General features: G+C 38.8%; 1 protein-coding gene across 1 annotated transcript in view; it reads right to left on the bottom strand.

The window, feature by feature from the left end:
• Positions 1 to 166: 166 nt before the first annotated feature.
• The window catches only part of TMEM156 (transmembrane protein 156), a 25,272-nt gene continuing 14,624 nt past the window's right edge, over positions 167 to 10,814 (bottom strand). The window contains exons 6-7 of the mRNA XM_057371653.1: positions 8,251 to 8,351; positions 167 to 1,657 (exon numbers count right to left, since the gene is read on the bottom strand). Coding sequence (XP_057227636.1) covers positions 8,254 to 8,351 — 98 coding nt within the window. The 3' untranslated portion in view covers positions 167 to 1,657; positions 8,251 to 8,253. The remainder of the gene's footprint in view (positions 1,658 to 8,250; positions 8,352 to 10,814) is intronic.

Below are 10,814 nucleotides of genomic sequence, written 5' to 3'. Positions count from 1 at the left end.
TTACAGCCTCTTGAGGTTTTACCCAGAACACCAGGTAATTCAAATAATTTTAAACATSTTCAGAAAGCCTCTCAACCCATTTAGTAGATTTGGGAAAATGCAGCCCGGCTCTTCCTGCTCTTTGTGATCTCACAGACTGTGTCTTATCTGATTATCTGATGCTTGCATTTAAGGTGGTCTCTGCCTTTCCTTCAGTTCCCTTTGCCAATTCAGCCCCATTCCAATTTGCACATTCTCTGCTTCCTCAGTTCTACCTTCCCCACCAGTTTTGTACACCTTCATGTCTCCTTCCCCTTGCTGGTTTCTGAGGCTCTCCCCTCCTGCCCATCATCTTGTGCTTAAGAGGCTGCACCAGGACATCCTTCCTCTCTTCACATGTTTGGTTCTGACCAAGGCAGAGATGAAGCCCCCAAATCAAGAAAGTCTTTTTCTCTTCCTTTTTTTTTTAAATAAGATGGTAACAAATAAACAATAGAAACAAATGCTTCAGACTTGTCCAACTAAATATAAAAAATTCCATATGCCCTCAAATCATTCAGAAGCTGATGTTCACAACTATTCCTATTAAGTCTGAACTGCACGGTGCAGACTGGAAAATGCAATTTCAGAAAGCTTCAGGAGGGAAAGGCTGTATAAATGTAAGGAATGGAGGTAATGAAGTATTAGYGTGATGTTAAATTGCTGCCTCTCATGTTTGCAATGGGCAGTTTACAATCTKTTCGTCCTGATGGATTTGGCACAGGGGAGTCTGAAGTCCTGGCAGTTTCTTTCTCTGACTGGTAATTGATGGCTGAGCTGTACCCACAAATCATATGTTAGCACTGAAGGAGTTTGGGACCCTGCTCAGCCCAAACAGCTCCATTGCACTCAGAGGAACAGTAGTAAATGGAAAGTAAGGAAAAGTTACAAGAAATGATGAATCTGAATGCTAATGACCCAAGCTARTAAAAAAGGTCGAAATGCAAGTTCTCAGAAAGTACAAACATTTAATGTCTTAATGAATTGTTTAAAAACATTAGCAATGACTTTTCGATTTGAGGTCAAATGAGTATTTTCCCACTTTTTTTCCTTTATCAACTAAAATATTGCACAGATTATGATGGTCTTCCTAGTTTACTGCAGAAACTAATGTGTTTGCTGCAGAATTCTTTCTTTTTGTGATACTTCAGCTACCTTTCTCAACAGCTAGAAGCTGTATCTTTTAAGCATCTTAGTCATCTAGAGCATCAAGTAGGTCAAAAATTGTGCTCATTTCATTTCACGAAAGTAGAGGATAATTCCTAACTTTATACAGACTTCTTATGCTACGGAATATATACATTTCTGCTCTTATAAAAAAAAATGTAATTATCACAAGGATTATCTCACAACCATGTAACTAAGTATGAATCCTGAATGAACAGAAAAKAGATGTGAAATCTGTACTATCCTATTGAAGCTGTTTCTGCAGCAAAATGTGCTATTCCATCTGCATATTTTCTTAATACCAAATAGTTCAGATGGACAAAATGGAGCTTGTCAACTAAAATGCATAAATGGCATTCCCATGAGAAGATGGATAACACAGCTCCCCAAGCTGAAAATGGGAATACTTTCTTCTGTGGTGTATGATGTGTCTTCTTTCATCCAGTGGTGCTGGTATTTCATATGGTGATACCTGTTACAAAAGAAAACAGTATCAGAAAAAAGAGGAGATTAATTAGGTCTTCCCTAATTTATCTCAAATGTGATAATTTTGACTTTCAAAGTAATGAATACTCCTCTTTACTACAAAAGAAAACAACATTGTAACTGAGAGCCAGATTAAATGGACAGTGCACATCAGACTGGAGCAAAAGACCTGACACTGATGCCTGACAGATGCATAGTGGCTCAGATTATCTGTCCCATGAGAGTGACACAAGAACCTGAGTGAGGCACACTGGATCTTACACACTTCCAGGGAAGCTGGCAATGGAAGGGTGAGCAGAGCCAGAAACATTCACCACATCCACCTGGCTGAAGTGCTTTTCTGTGCCCAATTGCATTTCCCATTCTATACTGCTATACAGCGGGACAAATTTGGAAATAATGAAATAAAGACAGCTTTTTCCACATTCCCARGTGAAATGCTTCTCATTAATTATCAATGACACTTTTGAATTTGGATTGCAGCTCCCAGAACTCACAGATTCCATTCAAGTTTACCTTACTTTTTAGGGAACAATACCATGCTGAGGGAGGGAAACTGAGGTGGGGTGGAAATACAGGATTTCTGTTATTCTTACTTGCACACTGAGTGAAAAAGCAAATATAGCTTGTCACCCATTCTGGTAGCTCTCATAGCTGCAGGCCCGATTACAACATCTGTCTACATTTTCTTTTACATCATAGGAACTGGGTTCAAAAGTGTTCCTTGGCTGTGAAATCGTACTGGAGGCAGCAGCTGCTGGAGTGAGCTAGAAAATGACAAGTGCAGGAAGGATACAGTGCATCAAAAATTGATGCCAGCTAATGGAGCAGTGGGTTTGAACAGCCTGCACAGTGCCCCTTACAGTCCAGTTCTGCCAGCAAGCAGGAGTGCTTCCCTTGGAAACCCTTCATGTCTCTTTTGGAGAGAAGCACATCCTGGCATGCATTTAGTGCAGGATCCAGTAACTGTGCCAAGTACCCTGGAATGTGCTCAGCCATCTGATTCTAGGAGCTCTTCTGTACTGAGAGGAGTTGTCATTTTAATATACGATTAAAACTAGAATCTCTTATGGAAGCAGAAACAGGAGGAATTACCTTTCATGATATTTTAAAAGTAAGTACGTAATTCAGTGCTTACAGTTCTGAAAGCAATTTAAAGCTGCATGAGGGCATAAATCATAGAATCACAGTTATCAATAGGAATTACGGTATAAAAAATGAAGTCTTAACAAAAGTGGCCAACCAGCAAAACCAGTGGATCAGTATTAGTAGGAACATCTCCCTTCAGCAGCTTCACATGAAATTCCTTGATAATTTTAACCACAGTACTATCACTTCAGAGCACTGAAATGATGCGTTCCAGAAAAACTGTCAAAAAGATAATTGAAAGGATCCCATAAATTTAAAATCCCACCTACTGTTCTTTACAAAGACCTGCATGAAAACAGTTTAACTGTAATCTCCCTCTCTTTTCTGAGCACATTTGGTACATGTCTTTGCTAGAATTTCTTAYGAGTTTCACTGTTTTCTCTGCATTATTTCTGTCTTGTGTTTGTGTGGGTGTCTTGCTTGAAGACAGATGAGAGAGATTCTTTTAAATACAAAAACRTTTTTGTAAAGCAACATTCACATAAGGAAAACAGGCAAAGAATATTTTTAGTTGCACTTTTCTGCTAATAAGTTCAGCAATGATGGCATTTAAAGGCCTCTTCAAGAAGGCAGCAGGGTTGTGAGCCAAAGGCCAGATAATACCCWAGATGGACCTGCACTAAAATTTCCTAGCATTAGACCAGGATATTCACAATCAAATTCCTGATTTGCTAGGAGAGTGTTTCATTAGGAAATAGTAACAGTGATGATACTCTGAATGTAGCTGGATAGCAGTCAGCCTCTCACACATTTACTGAATAATCCATAGAGGGTTTTGTGCCCACATGCTTCTCAGATTGTAAGAGACAAATGGGACCCATCCAATTCTTCTATTTTACAATTTCTTTGACTGAGGTTTTCATCTTTTTAGCCATACATCATGTGTCATTCCTGCCAGTAAACTGTCATCGACCTTATGTTCCAGTTTTGCAATCCATTTTGCCTGAAGATAAGATCATGCCTTAAATTCTATATTCACAGGAGACCAACTTGTCTTATGTACCTGTACAGCTACACTGTAGTTCAGAAAGAAATACAGAGATGTGAAGCACCTTGTTCAAGGATCTCAAAGCTTTTTACAAAGACAGGTAGCAAAAAACTGTACTACAAATCATTGGAGTTGCTGGTGTAGAACTTCCATTGTCTTTTATGCAGCCTTTGGCATGTCTACTGGTTTTATTARAAGAATTAATGGGATATAGAATATCAAGGTTCTTTTATCTTGTCCTTGGGGCACTTATTGTCAAAGAGATTGATGCATTAAATAAAATGTTTGGGTAATAGTGACCAGTTTATGTGAATTTGGTTTAGCATCAGCTCAGAGCATAACACTGGAYACTTTCAAGAAAATAGAAGTCCACAACAGTTGGCTTTGAGACGCTTGAGTTTTTGTTCTTTCTTTTTTTCCTCATAAAATGGCACTTCATCCAGGAACTGTCAGGTCTCTGTCTCTCATTTCCCCAAATAGAACACTGTTCTGTCCCTAGTCATTCATGAAATCTATTAAGCTGCCTTTGATTCAACAAGTACAATGCTGTTTCKCCTAAAACAGGCAGAGGACAGCGGTACTGTAGGAGAGGCCTCATAGTTTCTCTTCATGCTGTAAACACATGGCTTTTATTCTGCCCTAATCACTCTAAGATTGAAAGGCAGCTTTGGTGTGATAGATGTGAGCCCTGCACAGCCAGACTCCACGTGGCCCCATCCTGGGCAAAGGCAGATTGTCACAAGGGCATGACACAGAGTGGAATTCAGTCCTTGAGRCAGTCTTCTTTAAGCCTCCAAGGGCACGTTTAGCCAAAACCTTCCCTACTCAACAATGGTCTCAGGGATAACCATCAACAAAACCACAGTTCTGAATGCTCCARCAGCTTCATCTTACATATGGGTACAGTGATTTGGCTCTTACTTGCCCACTTTAGCTTCTTACTTCAGTTATTCTTTGATTTTTATTATTGAATATTATCGAATATTAATATAAATATATATACACACAGAATGTAAGTATATTGATAAACACGGCCACGCRTGTATGGTCATATGTTTATCAGTATACTTACATGTTATAATTGACATAGTTGTCTTAAGTCTAAAGACATTAAAAATACACKGATAGAAAGAAGTGTCTTTTTCTAACATAAAAAGAAAAACAGCAGAAAATTGCAATGTGTAATTGATTATTTATATCTCTCCCAATATACTAACAAGAGGAGTTAGTTGCAGACTGGAGCAACAAGCTCCAAGCTCTTCCCTGTTGCAGACTGGAGCAACAATCAACAGATAGGCAAAAAAGGGCCCTGATCATTCCCATGGTTAAAACTGTTGTTCAGCCTTTCATCTTTCAATGTGTTCTGTTAAGGGCCACTGCTGAGGCCATCAGCAGGTTCTCCAGCTCAGTAGCAATAATGATTGTGATCAGAGTGATCCTTGCTTTTACATTTCCTCCTCCTCACAACTGCTGTTACACCTACCACAGCTGCTGTGTAGGTAGTCTCCTGACAGAGATATCAAACTCTGTGCTGTGGTTCATGATTTCTCTGAGTGCAGCTTCAGCTGGCTGGAGGTGAGGAAAAATATAACTCATCTTGCCTGTTTGATTCAGGGCAGGCATTGAGGTTACTCTACCAACGGGATCCAAGCCAGGTTTGAGGCGTGGAAGGACAGATGTTAGCACTATCCCCAGTGGAGCTCTCTCGGGTTTCTGGCCCTGCCTAGAATCCTTCGTCATTTGAGACTCTTGTATCCATGGTCTGAAATGCACATGCTTCAGGAGASCAGATGTCAGTGATAGAAATATGACAGATTTTGATCAAGAAGATCCCTGGCACATATTTCTTATCTCCACCCTACCTCCTCCTTCAGAGGAAAACCCACACTTTATCAACCTGATGTAGTCTAGAACTGTCTTTGACAATTCTGAGAATTTAATCATTTTGGCATTTTTCCAGCCTCAGTATTCAGCCTTCATGTGCAGTGCTTGTAACACAACTCCTCCCTGCTGAGCAAACAAGTCTTTAGCAGCCTTGTAGAGACTTCACAGAGACAAATCCAGCACTCATGCAAAAAGCAGACCACAATCTCCTTCCCCTGCCTCAGTAACCAAGAGCGCTCAGAGCTAGCAAGCTTTCCTGGAACTGACCCACCCACAGTCACAAGTAGCAACAAGCTGAGTCTGACCTTATCAGATGAAGAGAGAAGGGGGTTTTTTGCAGGAAGTGAAGCAAAACTAAATCAGAAAGTGCTTTTATTTTCACAGAGCCTTTAGCTCTGAGACAGTATTCCTCTGAGAAATGTATTCAAAACCTAACATGATGAAAGGCAAGATCTAAAATATCTAAATTTAAGTTTCTGCCTCTGCAGCCATATCCTTTAATAATATTTCCATACAAAGTCATGTAACATTACAATTTATAATGTCTTCAGCATTATTCCCACATATCTCAGCTGGATTTAGCCTCACTGCCAGCTGTCCTGACAGGAAGACTATCTGGAAAAGGAAGCCCACCTCTGTACAGCACTGAACAAGGYTTTTGGGGTTTCTCAAGATACCCAATCTTTTTCTTTTAGTCACTCACACAGAGATTCAGGAAAGGGAATAATTAATCTCGAGGCATCCTGGATTTCATGTATTGTCTCACAGAACAATCAAACATCTGAAAAGTTATTCCATCTCTTCTTTCTATTCTTTAGTTCATACCAGTTAAAGTAATAAAAGCAAAAGGTGACCCCAACAGTTACTCCCACCTCTAGCAACACAAAAGGTAAATATATGGGAATGGGCCATGACTTTTTTCCTCCCTCTTCTAAAAGATAAGTTTTAGGTGAACACAACATCCTGGAAGGACAAAGCATACTAATGATATAGTAATATTGTATAAACGAAAGCACTGAATACAGGTGAGTACCCACTTAGCAGAATATCCTGTTACAACCTTAGAAATGTCTTCATTTTAACCTAAGAGTAAGAAAACAACTAAGATGGGCAGGTACCTGGCAGATATGGATATGGGAAGATAAAAGTTTACCTGAGAGATAGTTGACAGATATCAGAAAAATAAATGGGCTGGTACTTAAGAGGCTGGGACAAGTCCCTGGAGGCAAGGAAGAAGCTGTCCTACAGAAAGCTAAGGGGGCTTGGAAAGCACCTGCTCAGTCAGAAACTGAGTCCAGCTGTCAATCAGGTGAACTCASATGATCTGAGAACAGCTGTCAGTTATGTCACAGAGTTCCCAAGTCGTRTTATCTCTTTGTGCCTCCTGATATCCTCATTTTAGAAGAGTAATAATAACAATAACAACTTCTCATCTTTGTATGTCTTCACAAGATCTATGGATGACAATCACTTAAAAAGTGGTCAGTATTTTTAATAACTATAATATACCACTCTATAACACAGCTAGTCTCATTCAAACACCAGAAAATTTTCTAGCTCAGTTATTCATTTATTATGGAATTATCTCATCTTCTGTCAGCAAAGATGTTCAAAATTTTTTCTTTAGCTCTGTTCTCACTGTACAATTTCATCTTCACAGTTCCACATGAAGACCAAAAATGAAATTGCTCTTCAGTACATCAAATTTTTTTACACAATAAAAAGATAGCATGACATGATACTGAGTTTCCAATAAAACTCCATCCAATTTAAATATATATGAAGAAGGTCCTCCTTAAACTTTTGACCTAAAAAAATCACCATACACAAAAATATCATGTGTGCAAGCAACTGCRTCACCTTGTCTATGCACTTGAAATGTTAGTCTGTGTTTCTGATTCAAGTAGCATCTGTTCTAAGACATTACAAGTATTTTCAAGAAGAAATATCTCTTACTGCCCATTTTTTTTCCGAACTTGTTTCCTCATATCTGGTCTTCCTGAAACAATTACTGGGAGCACAAGGGCTGCAGAAAGTTAGGAGTGGGAGAATAGTTTTAGTTCTGAACAGAAATCAACATCTTGTCATTCCTTCTGACTGGTGTAACAACAGAGCAAGCAATTTCTTTTGCCTGGGGAATTTCATCAGCAAGCTCTTTATTTCATAGATGGGATTTTCTTCAGAGATCATTTGCAAATTGATTTTTTCCTCTTTTTCCTCTGCCCTCCCTTGTCAGATACAAATGTCATCATAATGCTGAAGTCTGGGACACAATATTTTACACCAGAAAATAGTGTCAGAATTTGCACCGGGGCCTGCAGAGACACACAGGGTTTAATAGGCTAACACATTTGATTATAGATTACTTTTGGTAGCAGAAGGAAAATTGATTTTTTTTCCCTGATACCTAGCTCTCACAAATCACATTATCTATTTTTTTAATCTCATATACTTGGTTAGAAGAAGTAGTAAGTTATTTTTGAGCAGATATTGCATACTATTAAATCTAATTATATGAGGCAAACCAGAATAATCAGAGTTGTAAGATGTTTACTTACCTTCTACAGCTGATCCACATGACAATGCTCTTGTTCAGGAATTACTGGCAGTATCTTTGTGCTCTGTGCAGGAAGTAGATTCTGTTGATTGCTGGTTTTCACTATTGAAAGATAAAATAATTTTTATCTGTTTTATTAAACAGCAAATACATCTGCAGAGTGTTGAACTGCCTATGCAAGTTTGAAAATAATTGAGACCTATCCAAACACAAAACTGAGATAGACAGACAGATTTTCAGTGGGATTTTAGTGCCCAGAGATTCAGATACATGTCAGGAACTCCTGAAAGTACTAACCAGGTTTTGTATTTAATTTCCTCTTAATACGAGTAGGAGTACAATGTGCTGATCTTAAGCCTTGCTGAGAATCAGCTTGAAGGTAGGCAAATAAAATTGTGTGAAATAAATTTGTGAATAAATTGTAGTGAAGATCCAAAAGCATGCAAATTTGAGGTTATGTTAAGTCTCCCAAAATACAAACCCCTATATTGGGCCAGATTAGCAGAAACAACTGAAATTGAGAGTGTGAAGTTCCTGACTCATTTTCACTTAGGGGTAGCAGAGATTGCCACAGAGGTACACATGGTATGGCCTCAGCTCACTTGTCACACACACACACAGAGCTACTGGGTATCACCCAGTTGTCAACAAAGATGAAAGCCTACACCTCAGAAGCAGGAAGGGGTGAGGAGATGCCTTCAGCACACTGGCAACACACACCCTGATACAGTATCTCAGCGGAATACAGATAAGGAAATGCAGAGATAGTATAGTCAGGCAAATACATGCAGAGTTATTTATCYAATGCATTTTTCAAAGAACAGCCATTGAACGTAAATAATATTTTAACTCCAGGTCCATCCTGTTGCTGTCTATTCATTACTTCTGTAAGCCTACAAATGGGTTTCTACTGAGCTGACAAGGGGATAAACTGTGCTGCTTGTATCTTGCTATATTTCTTCTTCACTGAGTGTGTCATGTGGKCTTCTCTCTTTACAAACACAGTTAAAAAGTAGACTTTGGATCTTGGCACTTAAGCATCTAAATATGAAAAGCTAAGTCAAAATAAGGCTGGGCTAGTTTTAAAAAAATAACACTGGATCTTGTTTCACCCTCAGGATGACCCTGGAGAGAATGGGAATATAGGCTGATACCCGCTTCAGTGCCTGTCTGTAACAGTGTTCTGCATTCATGCAAACTGAGCAGTGAAAATGTCCTTTATGCATCAGTGCTCTATGGAAAGCATACAGGGACTATAAAAAGTTGCCTAAAGTTATCTGCATCCTATAGATTTTTATCCTTCTTTTTATCTGATTTTTTTTAAGCCACCCCAAAGTGGTAATAARGCTTCAGAATTTTCTTGGAAATGCTGTATCTCAGAAACATTAAAGTCTGTGATAAATATTGTATACTAGGAGAAGCTTTGCTTTTCCCAGCATTATTCATGTAAKTTACAGAGGGAAAGATAACTATTCAGCTAGGCCAGGAACTGAGTGGGACTAGAATTAAATAGRTGATGTTTCAGTTGGCTAAGATTAAACAAATTTCTCCTTTCTTGGCTTTGCATCTATTTGCTGCAGTAGAAGATATGTCTTGCCTATTCTCTTTGCTAAAAAGAAATGTAYTGCAGAATACAAGGAGGAGTGAGTCTGAACTCTCTGGGATGCCAGCCCTGGCACTACTGAGCCAGCATTTGCTTCTATTTTCAACATGTCAACTAATCTGAAGCTGTGGCAACACATCAGAGAGATGGCAGAATTTCTCCTGTTTCCTCTAATCTCGTGGTAAAGGAACTATTACGTTAATAGGAAAGCAGAGAAAACAATGCAGGTATTCAAATGAGAGGAAATTTGTCTTGTTTCTCCTGTGCCAATTMCCGTTGTGGAGCCCACTTATATCACATGCTGTGAATGTCACAAAGTCTAAATAGTCTAGGAAACAACTGCCGACCMGGAAGCCTGAGGTTTTATTCCTGAGTCCTGGTTGTCACTATGATCCTGCAAAGTTCTTTCAGGATGAGTTACAAAATTACMATTTGTCAGAATTAGCTGTGCATTACTGTGAGCCAAATAAGTGAGTCAAGATACGTTGTATTTATATCCTAAAATGTAATGAAGCAAACTGTGACTTCAGGAGCCAATGGAGTATCAGTGAAAATCAGAGTATACTGTTAGAGCAATGTGGARCAAGGCATTATGCCTGAACGAAGGCTGCCCACACAGACCGCAGAGTAATAAGGTGATGATTTTAACAATACGATTCCCTGTCTGCATAAACCAATTCTAGCACAGGAATGAGAGCAGGCCTTTTTTCCAGCACACTTGATGCCACTTTCAAAACAGAGTAAAAATATACAAGGAATGCCGTTCTTATTCTAGGAAAATAAAGTCTAAATGGGAATTTATAGGAATTTATAGTAATATTCTAGTAATATAAAWTCCCACTTAAGTATAACCCATCTAATTATACTAATGAATCTTCTCGACCCTACTAGGCAGCTTGGGTATTAAATGCCATGATTTGTGAAGTCTTATTCCTCCATGACTTTGTACTTCTTTTTTTTCT

Source organism: Malurus melanocephalus, unplaced genomic scaffold (genome assembly GCF_030028575.1).
Source record: "Malurus melanocephalus ecotype Western Australia unplaced genomic scaffold, MMel_1.1 scaffold_151, whole genome shotgun sequence".
NCBI lineage: Eukaryota > Metazoa > Chordata > Aves > Passeriformes > Maluridae > Malurus > Malurus melanocephalus.
Note: the sequence above shows the minus strand (reverse complement) of the source record. Positions and strands in the feature narration are given on the sequence as shown.